This window comes from Dipodomys merriami, unplaced genomic scaffold (assembly GCF_024711535.1).
Source record: "Dipodomys merriami isolate MVZ:Mamm:240054 unplaced genomic scaffold, mDipMer1.0.p SCAF_2, whole genome shotgun sequence".
In the NCBI taxonomy this organism is placed as follows: domain Eukaryota; kingdom Metazoa; phylum Chordata; class Mammalia; order Rodentia; family Heteromyidae; genus Dipodomys; species Dipodomys merriami.
The window spans coordinates 70,276,981-70,293,467 of NW_027203381.1; the positions used below are offsets into that span (position 1 = coordinate 70,276,981).

Here is a 16,487-nt window from a genome sequence, read left to right on the forward strand (position 1 = left end):
CTCCTCTCTCCTCCCTTCTGCTCCCCTCTTCCCTCTCCCTTCCCTTCTTTCTTCTCCTCCTCTCTCCCCTTCCCTCCCCCTCTCTCCCCCCCCCCCCCTTCTCCTCTTATGCCAGTCCTACAGCTTGAACTCAGGGCCCAGGCTCTGTCTCTGAGCTTCTTTTGCTTAAGCCTAATGCACTTGAGCTACAGCCTCACTTCTGGCTTTTTTGGTAGTTAGTGGAAATAAGAGTTTCATGAGCCAGTGCCAGTCTACTCAGGAGGCTGAGATCTGAGGATCACAGTTTAAAGCCACCTGGGAGAAAAGTCCTGGTGAGACTCTTTATCTCCAAATAACCACTCTAAAACTGGAAGTGGCTCTGTGGCTCAAGTGGTGTAGTGCTAGCCTGGAGCACAAAGAGGATTAGGGACAGCACCCAGCTCCTGAGTTCAAGCCCTGCAACCAGCAAAAACAAAAAACAAAAACAAAAAAGTCTCATGGACTTTTGTGCCCAGGGTAGTTTTAAACTGCAATCCTCAGATCTCCGTCTCCTAAATAGTTAGGATTACAGACGTGAGTCACCAGCTCCCAGCTCTGTTTTCTTGATATGAAAGAAAACACACTGACATATCTGAATATCCCATTTGTCCCTCAGCTTTATATTGACTTTGGGAACTTCATCTTTTTGTACTTATAATCTCTTCATGAGCTCCTTAAGAATAACAATGAAATTGATGCTACAGTGTTTGCTTTTCTACTATTTTCTACTAGTGGTTCCCCATTCCCACCCCACTGGAGTTTGAATTCTATGCCTGATTTATATTTGAGATAGAGACTCACTAACCTTTGTCTAGTTTGGCACTGCTTTGGCCTCCTGAATAGTTTGGATTTACAGGTGTGCATTACAATGTCCAAATTTTCTTTGGCAAAGGTGGGGTTGATACTGGGAATTGAACTCAGAGTCTTTTGCTCTACTGTTTGAGCCACCCTTCCAGTGTTTTTGCTTTATGTTTGTTTGTTGTTTTTTTGTTGTTGTTGTTAGGCTTTTGACTGTGCTAGAATTGGAGTCAAATCTTCTTACCTCCATCTGCTTAGTACCTGGGGTAACAGGCATGAACTGCCTGTCTAGCTTATGTTTTTCTTTTGGCAGTTTTGAGGATTGAATTTAGGACCTCACATTTGCTACGCAGATGTTCTACCTGCCCCTTGAGTCATATATCTCCATCCCCTTTAGTGATGATGATGCTTTAACATCATGCTGGCCTGGTCTGTATTCCCATGTTACCACTGCATCCAGCCATTGTGCTTTCCTCTTAGTTGGGATAACAGGCCCATGCCTTTATGCTCACTAGTTTTTGAGATAGAGTGTTGTTGACTTTTTGCCCAGGCTGGCCTCAAACCAAGATTTATCTTTCTCTGACTCCTAAATAGTTTGGATTACAGGTATACATGGCCATTTTCAGCCTTCCACTAGACCTTGTAATCATCTTTCCTCAGTACACCTTCAATCTGTTTTTAAGGTAGAATTAAAACAACAAATCTTATTCTCCCTTAGTTTATATGCTCACGATTTTTATTTCTCAACTGCCTATTAATGAGGTCTCTTACTTAGTTGATATACCTGCATGTACGCGTGCATGTGCATGTGCGCGCGCGCGCGCACACACACACACACACACACACACACACACAGATAGGCACTGTGGAGCACTTCCACTTCCATGTAGTCTTGGACAAGGATTAAACATACAATGGCTTTTGGTCACAATGGACTTTTTATGCATTTCTAAAATCAGCTTTTTGTTTTTAAACAGATAAGTGTAAAACAGGAAATTACTTTTACTGATGTATCTGAGCAACTGATGAGAGACAAAAAAATCAGAGAGCCAGTAGACTTACAGAAAAAGAAGAAGCGGAAACAACGTTCTCCTGCAAAAGTAAGAGACTATATTAAGGTGGTGGTCACTAATCGTTTAATCGCAAACTTGATTTATCTTATTAGCAGGAACCTGATTGGAATTTAAGGCAAATGTAAATGTCTCGTGTAATTTAGTAAAGTTCATTTTTGTACCAGCTTCTACCAGGAGGTAGAAATGAAAAGGTATGCATGCCTGTTCGGAGGTGGTGGGCCTCGGCTTTCAATTTTTCTGCCCTTTTTTTTTTTAATATCCTCCTCTTTTCTATGAATGTAGTTTTCCTTTCCCATATGTCTACTTTCTCTAAAAACTAATAATAAGTAGGACTCTTGCTTCTCATTCATATTAGATTAGCTTATTTTAATATTAAAGTTTGTATGAATTTAATACCAGTTGTTCATGGAAAAAGATTGTGGAAAACCACTTAACAGAATGTAAGCTCCATGAGAGCAGGGACTGCATTTTACTCACAGCTGTATTGCCTAGCCTGGACTAGGAGGCACAAATGGGTCTCTTAATATTTTATGGATAAATGGATTAATAAATGTAATTAATAAATTACTATTAGAAGATGTCTACTTAAAATTTTTCCTCTTTATTACATAGTAGTTGACGGTGCAGAATTTTTGGTATCTCTAGTAAATCTGTGAACTGAGTGTACTGTATTTGCATGTCTATAGTTACTTTTCATTTTTTATGTCTATGGTTACTTTTTTTTTTTTTTTTTTTACCTCATGTAGTAAGACTGTTTTCTTGATTAAAAATCATGTCATTGGCTCATGCCTGTAATCCTAGCTACTTGGAGCCTGAGATCTAAGGATCGCAGTTCAAAGCCAGTCTTGGGCAGGAAAGTCCATGAGACTTTTATCTCTAGTTAACCACCAGAAAACCAGAAGTGGTGCTGTGGCTCAAGTGGTAGAATGCTCACCTTGAGCTGAAGAGCTGAGGGATAGCACCCAGGTCCAGAGTTCAAGCACCACGACCGACCAAAAAAAAAAAAAGTTATGTCATAACTATCATCATTATTTGTTTATTTTGGAATTTGGTGTAACTGGAGCTACCCTGGGCTTGAACAGCTCAGACTGGATTGCAAGAACTCATTGCTAAAATTTCAGGAATTTTGTTAGCCAGTTGCTGAAACCATTGGTATCTTGTAATTAGCCATAGCAGGAATATATATATACCATGGAAATTAACCGATAATTCTATTCTCTAAACAGTTGTTAAACAGTTTACTAGTTAACCACTGGGGATAGAGAAGTATGCCTACTACAGCAAATAATAAAATTTTGAAAAATTTAGAGGCTAAAGTAACGCATAGTAACATTTCTTAGTGATAACAATTTTGATTTCCTGTTATATCCCCTTTTATCAAATTTTTATAGATAAATTTAGTTTACTGACATATAACCCTTGAAGTATGTGTAAATTACTTTTACACCTAAAGTTAGAAATCATTCTTCCACCTCTTTTTTATGGTGGTGTAGAGCAAAAACAGTTGCTTTGCAAATGCTAGACAAGCACTTTACCACTGAGCTGCATTCTCAGTCCAGTAATAGTTTTTGTAAACATTTTTATTAGTAATATTTTTACTAAATCATGTTTTTTAATGATTGTATTTTGGGGGGGGGGTCTGGTCGTGGGGCCTGAACTCTGGGCCTGGGCACTGTCCCTCAGCTCTTCAGCTCAAGGCTAGCACTCTACCACTTGAGCCACAGCGCCACTTCTGGCTTTTTTCGTTTTGCTTATGTGGTGCTGAGGAATTGAACTCAGGGCCTCAGGCATGCAAGGTAAGCGCTCTACCACTGAGCCACCTTCCCAGCCCTAATGATTGTATTTTAAGCTATGCCGGATTTGAAATATTTGTGTATTAATAATGTTTTGCCATTGAATCAAATAATGTGAATTTAAAAATCCCATTCCTTCTATGGTGTTGTACTGGTCATGTACTCAAGTGGACCTGAGGGTCCTTACCCTCACCAGCCTTGTGTTTTATACTTTGCCTTTTGTAGCTATTAATGGGAGTCTTATTGTTTAAATTGGGATTTCTTTAGTATCCGGTTATATTGTTTGGTTCTCTCATTTGTATTGATTTATTTTTCATGTTTTATGAAATTCTCCTCTCTTTTCTTTCTTTGGTGTCTTAGGTTTTTCTAAGTGGTTTTTAGGACACATCTTTTTGTTTTTGTTCTTTAGTGGATAAATCAAATTCCTCATATATAGAATATTTCCAAGTTCTTTTTTTTTTTTTTTTTGGTCGGCCGTGGGGCTTGAACTCTGGGCTTGGGCACTGCCCCTCAGCTCTTCAGCTCAAGGTGAGTGCTCTACCACTTGAGCCATAGTGCCACTTCCTGTTTTCTGGTGGTTTCTTGGAGATAAGAGTCTCCCGGACTTTCCTGCCCAGGCTGGCTTTGAACCGTTATCCTCAGATCTGAGGCTCCTACGTAGCTAGGCATGAGCCACCAATGCCCAACTTTCCAAGCTTTGAGTAAAAGGTAATTTCTAAAATCTTAATAGTTTAATAGTTTTCTTTGGGTTTACCATTGATCTATAGAGAATGTACTTTAAGATTTTAAGTTATAATGTAAGTTTTAAATTTTCCTAGGTATTTTATTATCATATTTTTCTGGTGTTGTTCTGAATATAATGTCTCTGAAATTTGGATTAAAACAGGTTGTTTTCTTCTAAGTATATGTTGAGTGTTTATAGGTCTTTGAGAATACAGATCATATGCTTTGAGTTATTTTGCTTATCAAATTCAGATAAACTCATTGTATTTTATTTTTTTGTATTTCCTGTGTATGTTTGTATACACATTCTAGCACAGGTGTATGCATGTGCACCAGTACCTGGGCTTGAACTCAGCCTCAAGTTATTGCTTGTATTTTTTTCCTTCAAGGCTGCCATTCTACTACTTGATCCATACCATGTCTTCCAGCTAATTTCTATACTTACTGTCTGAGCTAATTTTGAATTGCAGTTCTTAGATCTCAGCCTTCTTTGTATCTAGGTATGAGCTACCAGCACTGGACTATTTTGTATTGTAAAGGTAGTATTTATAAATCTATTTAGTGGGAAGATGAAAGATATGATCTGAGTGTACTGTATATCTTGCCACATAGTAGCACCTGTCTGTGATCCCAGCAATTAAGAGGCTGAGGCAGTAGTATTATGAGTTTGAGGCCAGCCTGTGCTAATCAAGGCCAGCATGGTAAGCTATTGTCTCAAAACAAAAACAACAACAAAATGACTTGATCTACTCTAAGAACAGTATACATAAAGCAAAATTTTAGGACAATTGTTTTTAGGAAATTCTTAGAAGGATGAAGTGACTAGAAATAATATGTAATAGGCAGGTGTGAGAAAAACAAAAAGTTATTTTAGGTTGTTCTCTCATGTTCCATGTAAAATAAGACAAGGCTACTTTTTTCTCTACTCCTTTTTCTTTTCTTTTCTTTTCTTTTTTTTTTTGAGACAGGGTCACTGCATGTAATCCAAGATGGCCTATACTTGAGATCCTTCTGTCACAGCCTCCAAAGTGCGGGAGTAGTAGGTATGGGTCATGCTTGGCTAGGTGTGTATAAACAATAAGTTATTTTACATTTTTCTTAAGAATGTGCTAAGAAAAATTATACTGATAATTTAGTGCCTATAATCTTAGCTACTTAGGAGGCTGAACTTTGAGGATCACAATTTGTAGCCAGCCTAGCAGGAAAGTAGGTGAGACTCTTAAACTGTAATTAATCATCAAAAAACCTTAAGTGGAGCTGTGACTCAGATGGTAGAGCACCAGCCTTGAGCAAAATGCTAAGGGATAGTATACAGGCCCTGTATTCAAGCTCCAGTATGACACCAAAAAAAAAAAAAAAAGACAAAACTCCATTCTACCATTGTGTGTTGCTTGTTTTAAATTCCTTGTAAATGATTTTTAGTTTCTCAAAATTTGGGCTAGTCTGAGTATAATGTATATGAAAAATGTTTAGGGAGTAACTTTGGGGAATATTCTTAGAAGAATGAAGTGAGTGGGAAAAATACATAGCAGAATAGGGGGCATGAGGATCAGAATATGAGGATCCCACTGTGTTAACACCTTTGCTAAATCTTGACTTCTTATGAATATTTTTAGTATGTGTGGTCACCACGTGTCAGATTGGGGATCTGTACAGAATATACAAATTTCTTCTTTTAGGACTGTTGTTTTATTTTTTAAACATTAGTACATTTAATTAAATCAGATTTTGGTGGGTTTTTTTTAGGTTCCTCTTTTTTGTGATTTTTGCTTTTAGTAATATCATCTTAGAGCTATATAATTTACAAATTATTTTCCCCTCTACTTTAGTCTTTCTAATAAGTTGGCTAAAAGTACAACTACCAGTTACACATACACAGTAGTAGTTCTACAATTTTCTGTTTCTAGTTTTTGGTGTTTGTTTTTTTTTTTTTTTTGTCTGTCTTTCATGGGGCTTGAACTCTAGGCCTGAGTGCTATCCCTGAGCTCCTTTCTCTCAAGGCTAGTACTCTACTACTTGCCACAGGGCCACTTCTGGCTGTATGCTATGATTTATTGGACCGAGTCTCCTGAAGCTAGCCTGGGCTAGCTTCCAACCACAGTCCTCAGATCTCAGCCTCCTGAGTAGCTAGGATTGCAGGTGGGAGCCACTGGTGCCTGGTTCTAAATAGCTTTTTGAAGACAATAATGAATTATAACTTTGTCTGTTTTTTTTTTTTAACTTCAAATGCTTATATAAGGGGTTATATACCTGTTGGTTCTTGATGAGTCTCCCCTACCATCATTGATCCTCATTCCTTCCTGCTCTTTCCCCCAGATTCATTTTACCTTTCCCACTCCTTTATCACACAGGTACATTGAGTATTCTGGATTTGTTCTCAGTTCACTTTTTGATTCATCCTATCCTCCTTCCTCTAGCAATCCCACCAAATTGTTAAAATCATTTCATCTTCCTGATGTTCGTTTTGTAAAACTGTGTTGCTTGAAAGGTTTACTCCTGTATATACTTACAATATAATTGTGTATATATGCATATGCCACTAGCTTTTATTTTCTTGGTGCTTATGTTGTAAACATTTTTAAAAATGTGTACTATGATAGAACTTTGTAAAAGGACTGCCATTTTAAAGCTTTTGGTCTCTCACAATAACTCTCCTATTAGATTTCAAAGTTCTGATTTCTTGACTGCTTATAATTGCTTGTGTCTAATAAGTATGGATATGTTATGCACATTTGCATCATTTTATTATCTTACCATCACTTTACTTTGCCCCTATAAAGCTGTTTTTGTTTTATATTAGCACCACAAATAGCTAAAGTTGCTAGAAGAAGTGTTTGAAACATATGTCAAACATACTGCATTCTCACTTTATTTCTGTGATTCTCCCTTCTGGCTCTGTGTTAGTCACCTTCAGGACATTTTCTAGATATAGATGTGTAGGTTCCATTCCAGAAGATTCTTTCTTCAGAGTTTTTGTACTTTAAAAGAGCAGTGTTTATGATATACATTTAAGCTTGAGACCCTCAAGTCTTGATACTAGAAGCTTATGGATGGCTTGCATGCCTTAGGAAACAGAAGGGTTTTATCAGGATTTTGAGGTGAACATTAGGGAATCCTAAAAATCTGTTCAGTAAATTTAAGTAGCATTATTTTAGTGAAATGCTGTGTAGACAACATTTTTTATATACATTTTATAGGTCTTTTCAAACTCTTTAGTAATTGAAAAGTAATTTGAGTGCCTGGTATATACCTCATCTCTTATCAGGTATTGATTTTAGAACAGGTACTTTTTTTTTTTTAAGAACTCTTTAGGCAATCTAAATGGGTATGGAATATTCAAAATGATGCGGAACACTTAGGAAGTAAGAGCATATCCAACATACAAAAAATTTTATGAGCAATAGAGATAATTCCCAGAAACTTACTGTACTATTATTGCTTCCCAATTTGAGATTTTGAGATTTTAGTATCAAGAAGATTTAAAATTGAATTATAGTAAATGAAAACATTTATTTAAAAAGAATAGAAAAATAAATGTACCAAGCATTTGTCATACCTTCTTCTATGTGTTACTCTGATTTATGAAGAAGTGGCTTTGAATGCGAACTGATTGCAAAACAAAATATGAATTAGTACTTTTAAGATATGAAGGAAGAAAAGTAACAATACTATATTTTCATTTTATGTATCTAATTTTCCTAGACAGTTAATGCATTCTGGGCAAATTGTTCTTACAGAGCTGAACCGCTAAAAAAAATACTGAGGATGTCCATCTGTCAGAACATACCACATCTTTCAAAATCAGGAAACAAGAAAGAACCTTTTTTTGTAAGCTCAGTGTCATCGTGCTGAACATTAGTTGTAACTGTGCGATGATTACAATGAGTTTGCTATTCTGACATTCTTAGAAGCTTGCCATTTAAAAATAAAGTTTCATAATAAGTAAAAGCCCAGAGAAGCAATGAAAAATCTTGACGAATGACACAGTGTAAAGGTGGAACTTTGGCTACAAGGATAATATTGGGATGGTTGTTGCTCTGGTGACTGTTAAATGTCCTACGAGTTGCACTATTATTCCATTTCTAATTGGATTTGGAGAGAGAGTAAAAGATCTATCTCCTGATCCTCAGTTAATTGATGAGAATTTAAGTTCTGTCCTCTTAAGTTATCTAAGTTTTAGAAGATTAGAAGTCAATCTTGATGTAGGAATGTATTGTAAAACTTATTATTTTAAAAATGTGCTTTAATAGTTTCAGTATATACATAGATCATGGAAAATCATGTTTGCTATCAGGTTTTAATCATTCAGTGCCAGTGATCCGTAAGTGAAGTCTCTTGGTTGAATAGACAGCGTAAAGCTTTATCTGAAAATGAATGTAGTATTTAACATAGTATTTGTATTGATCTGTCTCTGTGTCTATCTATCTATCTTGGTAAGAGGAGAATCTTGGTCTTTATAATATACTGTATTTCTGCTGAAGCAGCAGTGACAGAAGACAAGATAAAGAATCTAGAGATGGTACAGCAGGCATTTTTAGGATTAAAAAATTAAAACTTCAGATGTCTGTTGCAGTGGTGTTTGTAAATTGTTAGGGGGAAAAAAACAAAACTGTTTTTTAATTTCAGAATCAGGTTAGATTGATCATCTGTAGGGCAACCATCCTGAACAGGTAAATCATTGTCTATTAAAAAATCTTGAAAGAATGGAACAAGAAAGCCAAATATATATCTAGGAAGGAAGGAAGGTTTGCCTATATTAATTTGGTACTTTTGTTCCCCTAAGGGGCTTTGCTCTTTGCATGATCACCTATCTGTGTCTAATCTGAAGACTGAGTGATTGAAAAGTATCTCTTTTAGCAAAGATCACTTTTGTTGTTGTTAAGTGGTATAGGATGTTTGGAATGGATAGAAGGCAGCCATGTCAACAGTTTTTTTAATAGATTTCACTATGCCTCCACCCTCAGGTTTAACTTTGGTCATTTGGACATAAAACAGAAAAAAACATGTAGATACATTTAAAAGTTACAGATCAGAAAAGGCCATTGATGCTTGTTTGAAGTAGTATAGATACTTACTGGTCTAGTCTAACAAAAGGAAAAGAAAAATACAAAAGGTCTAAGAATTTAATGTTTTGAATTTTCTTCTTTTTTTTTTTTTTTTTTTTTTTGCCAGTCATGGGCCTTGAACTCTGGGCCTGGGTGCTGTCCCTCAGCTCTTCAGCTCAAGGCTAGCACTCTACCACTTGAGCCACAGCACCATTTCTGGCTTTTTTCTGCTTATGTGGTGCTGAGGAATCGAACGCAGGGCCTCATGCATGCAAGGCAAGCACTCTACCACTGAGCCACCTTCCCAGCCCCAATGTTTTCAATTTTCATGCTGAATTTTTTTTATTGTTTTTAGACACAAGACAATAGTAGCTATTTCATTCATAAAATTCTACCTGCTGGTGGCTCACACCTGAAATTCTAGCTGTTCAGTAGGCTGAGATCTAAGGATTAAAGTTCGGAGATAGCCGTGACATGATATTCTTACTTCCAAATAACCACCAAAAAAAGCAGGAAGTAGAACTGTGGGTCAAGTGGTAGAGTACTAGCCTTGAGCACAAAAGCTCAGAACTGCAACAAAAATAAATAAGTAAAATAAAATTCCACTTGGACTTTAGATTTGTACCTGCAGTGAATGCAACATGACCTTCAGTGTCAGAAAACAGTGACCTAAAACTCTGTAACTGAATATAAAGGGCTCTTTTCAGTCACCATTAACCAGAGTTGTTCCTTACAAGGCCTTTCCTTGCAGTTGCTGTGCCACAAAAGTGATTGAACTGCCATCGTTTTTGGCACTTACTCACCTTGATCTTACTTGTTAACATCTGAAAGGAAAAGAAAACTGGTGCATTTCAATTCTGCTTTATGTATAATGCATAATATCTTTTTGTTACATGCTTTATGTAAGAAATTTTGAATCATTATTTTAAAAGGTTTTGTGTTTCTTTCTTTTTACAGTGTTAATTTACATATTGTTATGTGACTTGGAGGAGTTGAAAAAATTTTTAACTGGACAGAGATGAAACTTTCCATTCTCACTGACTGTTCAGGAAAATGTGACACCCACTTCCATTCTTCTGCCAACTGTTTCCCTTCTAGGACTTGGGTGCATAGACTTTGAAGCATTGTTGACTATAATGGCAGTTTGCCCAGAGCCCAAATGTCCTTTATAATTTGCATAATAATTTCAATTGATTTGCATATAGTATAGGTAGAAATGTTTTCCTCAGTTTTAAGTTAAAAAATTTTGTAAAGATTAAAGCCTGTTTTCCTTACTAACTCTAACCCTTTTCAAGGTTGGAGGGGTCATAGTTGTGTATTTGCAGGCCTAATCGGTTTCCATAGTCTTTATATTTCTTCCCATGTTTTCTCTTCCCTATATCAGACCATTTCTTAGCTTGTATTCTGTATTCTTTCCTTCCAGTCTTGTTTTCCTCAAAGTGACCATCTTCTTCCTGATCTTATCTTCTAGTTTTCTTTGCTTTAACATACCATATTTTTGCCATCTTTTCTCTGTCTTCAGTAATGAGAAAGGGAATCTTTTACTGTTTTTCTCTGCCTCTTGTCTATGAGAAGCAGTTTAACATTGCATGTTGAAAAAGTTATCGATATATTAGAATACATGAGACTGAAGGTAAGCTTCTCTCTGTCTAGATGAGAAAAATTTCTCAATCCCAAGAAGCCCAAGAAGATAAGATTAATTTCTTTCTCTCCCATCTTATCTCTTACTTATCCAACAAATACTTTTAGAAATACGTTTATAGTAGCTCTAAATAATATTAGAGATAAGTAGATTGAAAATTCCAGATTCTACTTAGAATAACTAGGAAACTTTATTTTATCTTTTTTAAAAAACAAAATAGTATAATAAACATTTATATGGTTCAAAAAATGTTTTAAGTATATAGTGTAGAGTCTTCCAGCTTTCTCTCATATTTGTCCAGTTCAATGACCATTACAACAAAGGTTTTTGTACATTATCTATAAATGTATATAATGTGTATGCATATATACATACACATATATCCTTTTGAAGTAGTTTTTATATATCTACAAATATATCTTCCTATATGTATTCTTTTATATACAGAAATTAATAAAAATTATACATGGATTATAAGCCTCACTTTTTTAAGTTCACTTTTTTAAAACAAAATTTGGTACTCTTTCCATGTAAGTATATGGTTTTCTCAAGGTATTTCACAACCACCTAATATTAAGTTATATTCATTATTATTTTATTTCAACCATATATAAAACATAAGACTTTCCCCTGCATATATGAAAGTTTGAAACTGGAACTATTAGCTATGTTTATCCTAGCAGAGGATACTTAGGGAGGAACTATGTTAGCCATCAGCATGACAGAGGATGGTCAGAGTAATGAGATGTTACTTAATGAGCTTCCAAGGTTTTATTAATAATTTTTACTTACTCTGTTATGTTTTACTTTCCTAAAATTAAAGATAAGTTCTAATGGTCTTTTCAAGATTATTTATGAAAAATACTTTATAATCTCTGGTGACCATTGTTTATATTATACTTTTTAAAAAAAATTTAGTGTTTTTTAAAACTTCTTTATTTTGTTTTGCCTTTTTTTAAAAAAAAATACTAGATCCTTACAATTAATGAGGATGGATCACTTGGTTTGAAAACCCCTAAATCTCATGTTTGTGAGCACTGCAATGCTGCCTTTAGAACGAACTATCACTTACAGAGACATGTCTTCATTCATACAGGTATTGAATTAATGGGCATATAGCCATTAAAATTGTCTTTGTTGTATTGATCTATATGTAAATGTCATCTAGAGAATAGCTAACCTGGCGTTAGAGTTGGAAGGAAACCAGGAAAAACTTTAAATAAGAAAACAATTAGTATGATCTGTAAAATTAGTTGGATATTTATTTGCCTTAGATTGCTTCATTGAACTAAGTAAATGCTTAAAAACTGTATTGTTAAAAGGCTGTCAACATTCATTTTTCTGTGCATGATAATATGAATTTGGAAGTCAAATATGAGCAAAATGATAGCTGAGTTTATAAAGTTATTGAGAACAGAACTAAAGACTGATCACAGACCTGGTGAAGCAAGCTAGGCATATATTAGATGAATTGAGGGGGATAAGTAGGAGACAATTAATAAAGGTGGAAAAAGTACAGTGGTGTCCCAAAAGCCAAAAAGAAGATACAATCCCAAAGAGGCTGTTATTAACAGTGTCACACTGTCAGGGGGCAGAGAGGGTTAGTTGAGTTGAGGGTGGAAAAAAAAAGCGATTACAATAATTTTTTAGAAAACAAAATGTAAGTGTCAGATCACTAATGGTTGGCAACCAATTTGAGACTTGGGTAGACCACTCTTTTTTTTTTTTTTTTTGTCAGTCGTGGGGCCTGAACTCTGGGCCTGGGCACTGTCCCTCAGCTCTTCAGCTCAAGGCTAGTGCTCTACCACTTGAGCCACAGCGCCACTTCTGGCTTTTTTTCTTTTTGCTTATGTGGTGCTGGGGAATCGAACCCAGGGCCTCATACATGCAAGGCAAGTGCTCTACCACTGAGCCACCTTCCCAGCCCCACCACTCTTTTTTTTGTGTGTGAGATGGTCGTAGGTCCCTGAGCCCTTTTGCTCAGTGTAAATGCTTTGAAGCCACAGCTCTACTCGTGGCTTTTTTTTTTTTTTTTGGTAGTAATTTATTGGAGATAAGAGTCTCATGAAGTTTCCTTCCCAGACTGGGTTTGAACTATGATCCTCAGATCTCAGCTTCCTGAGTAGCTAGGATTACAAGTGTGAGCCACCAGTGCATGCTGGATAGACTACTCTTTTAAGAAAGTTTGTTGGTCAAAGGGAAGGAGAGAGAGTATGAAGATTGGAGTATATCAGGATTGAAGCAAGGCTTCTCAGCGCAGACAAGACGAAAACAGTACTGTCCCCAAGAAGAAGGACTTCAGTAGAGAAGGAATGTTTGAAAAAGCGGGCAGGATTATTTTTCTAAAGAGGTGTTTTAGATAGTTCTGAAGAAAATAGTTGAAAAGGCAAAAAGGCCTGGTTAGCCAATTAGAACAGAGAATAGAATGGGCACATCTTCCTCCAGATAAGAACAAGAGACAGTTAAGGTCTCACACGCTCTAATTGGTACAAGTGCTTTCACAAATTGTGATTTTTAAATTCTATTTTGAATTATTTTCTATTTTTTCTTCGACTCATTTTTTGTGTGACTGTGAGAATATGATTTTTTTTTTATCCTGGAGGAAAAATATCAGGAGCAAATAATCTTGTTAATGAAAAAATTTTTTAAAATATGAATGTTTTAAAATCTTTTAAAAAAATCAAAGCTTCTAAGATTTATATTTCCTTAGAAATAGTAACTTAAAACTGCTGTTTTATCCATTAACTAATTTATGGATGTGAAATTATTTTAAGGTGAAAAACCATTTCAATGTAGTCAATGTGACATGCGTTTCATACAGAAGTACCTGCTGCAGAGACATGAGAAGATCCATACTGGTGAGTGTTGCTACCTGTACTGAGGTCATTCAAACTAGTATTTCAGAAGTAGGGGAGAATTTTCAGTAAGTAGCAACAACTTGTTGCCTCTAAAAGGTTTTGTTTCTTAAGATCATCACAGCTTAACTTTTTCTTCTGTAAATTGTTGTTAATTTTTGAAATTGGTTCTTTAATGTCCAAGCCCAATAAGTTACTTTGAAGTAGAGTTTTACAGTATGTAAAGGTAAATGTATATTTTTCAGTAACAAAAGGAAGAAACTTTTCTGAAATAGCTGTTTGTTTGCATAAGTGTTTAACAAGTTGAGGATAAGTGAAATTGTCTGTCAGGCTGTGCATTAATTACCTTGAGCTCTTAAGGACAGTAGTACTATTTTCTCTTCCCATTTTCCTCCACTTTTATTATATAGCTTACCTTATCAACAGAGATAGACTCTTGAAAGATTAATTTCCAATTTCTCAGTCATGTTGTTAATGACTTAAAATTGTTTTGGAAGATCACTATAAAGTAATCTATACCCTAAATGTTTAAGTTAAGATTGATTTTAGAAAACTATTGATGCTTCTAAGCATAATGGAGGGTATTTCTTTGGGCATTTTCTTTCAGAAGTCTCTTCTGTTCTCTTATCCTCTTCTCGATTGGATATGCTAGTGTGTTTGAACTCAGGGCCCTGCACTTGCTGAGCAGGCAATTGTTTGTTTAGAATTGATATACAGTATTTTTTTGTGTGTGTGTGATAGAATGAAAGCAGAGTTGGTGAATTTATAGAACTTTGATTTTGAAATTTAAGTAGAATTGAGAATAATAGTGATAATATATTGTATGAACATTGAAAATTAGTAAAGTTCTTTGTTTCTTTGTATTAAGTACTAACTCATGTTAGATGTGTTCCCATAGTATATGCAGAACCTGAGAAGGGGCTCCTTTGACACCTTGTCATCTTTTCTGCCTAATATCTTTTTTTCCAGCTTTTTTTGCTCGTAAAGAGAAGCATGAATATGGGAACCAGCTTAGTAATGGGCACCTAAAATCTCAGTACTCAGGAGATGGCGATAAGAGGATCATGGCTTGAGGCTAGCTTATACAAAAAGTTAATGAGTTGGGTGTGATAACACACATCTGTAGCTCCCAGCTACAAAGAAGGTAAATGGCGGATGGTCGCATTTCAAGGATATCCCAAGCAAAGCAAAAGAACTGGGGACATGACTTTGAGGTCCTAAATTCAATCCCATTCTTCGAATAGAATCTAAGAAGCATGAATGTGACTGGTCTGCTTAAACAATTTCAACTATACAACGTGTGTGTGTATTTGGAAGTTCTACTTTTTCAGTTTTATTTTTCTTTTTTTGGGGGGGTGGGGGGAGGACGTTGGTCATGAGGCTTGAACTCTAGGCCTGGTTACTGTCCCTCAGCTCTTTAGCTCAAGGCTAGCCCTCACTTGAGCCACAGTGCCACTTTCGGTTTTCTGAGTGGTTTATTAGAGATAAGAATCTCACGGACTTTCCTGCCTGGGCTGGCTTTGAACCGCCAACCTAAGAGGTCGGCCTCCTAAGTAGCTTGGATTATAGGTGTGAGCCACTGGTCCCTACTCAGTTTTATTTTTCTTTTGCCAGTACCAGAGTTTGAACAAAGCACCTTGCACTTTCTTGACTCGTTTAGTCAACTAGCACACTTACCACTTGAGCCATGTTTCCAACTCAGTTTTTTTGCTGGTTAATTGAAGATAGTCTCATGAACTTTTCTGTGCATGCTGGCCTTTGAACCATGATCCTCCAGGTCTCAACCTCCTGAGTAGCTAGGATTACATGTGTGAGAATCTAGTGAGTTTCCACTTGTTTCAGATTTTTTTTTTTTTTTTGTCTGTTTCTGTCCTGGGGGCTTAAACTCAGGGTTTGGATGCTGTCTCTGAGCTTCTTTGCTCAAAACTAGAATTCTACCACTTGTTCCATAGCTCTACTTCTAGCTTTTTTGGTAGTTTAGTTGAGTCTCACAGACTTTCTTGCTAAAGCTGGCTTTGAACTATGATCCTCAGGCATCAGCCTCCTGAGTAGCTAGCATTACAGACAGAAGCCAAGGGTACCAGCAAGTTTCAGTTTTTTAAGTGAATATTTGTCACTTTCAGATGGAAGGGAATATATTGTAGGAGAAAAAATAATTTTATGTGATTATTGCAGATAAATTTAAATGTTTATGCAATAATAAAATCTTACCAGATGAAAGTAGGTAATATTTTCTGTTAATACCTATTAGGTTTTAGTGTTGTATTCATTTATTCAACAAAAAATTTACAGATTCTCTAGTGTTTTTCAGGATGTAAGGCAATTTAAGAGATATAGTTGGGGCTGGGAAGGTGGCTCAGTGGTAGAGCACTTGCCTTGCATGCTCAAGGCCCTGGGTTCGATTCCTCAGCACCACATAAGAAAAAAGCCAGAAGTGGTGCTGTGGCTCAAGTGGTAGAGTGCTAGCCTTAAGCTGAAGAGCTGAGGGATAGCGCCCAGGCCCAGAGTTCAGGCCCCACGACCGGACCCAAAAAAAAAAA

The 16,487-nt window shown here is 36.1% G+C and overlaps 1 protein-coding gene across 6 annotated transcripts in view; it reads left to right on the plus strand.

Moving 5' to 3' along the window:
• Positions 1–16,487, plus strand: part of Znf148 (zinc finger protein 148) — a 111,086-nt gene that overhangs the window by 71,656 nt on the left and 22,943 nt on the right. For all 6 annotated transcript variants that reach the window (XM_070030007.1, XM_070030008.1, XM_070030005.1 and 3 more), the window contains 3 exons: positions 1,794–1,916; positions 12,065–12,188; positions 13,867–13,950. In XM_070030007.1, the coding sequence (XP_069886108.1) occupies positions 1,794–1,916; positions 12,065–12,188; positions 13,867–13,950 (331 nt within the window). The remainder of the gene's footprint in view (positions 1–1,793; positions 1,917–12,064; positions 12,189–13,866; positions 13,951–16,487) is intronic.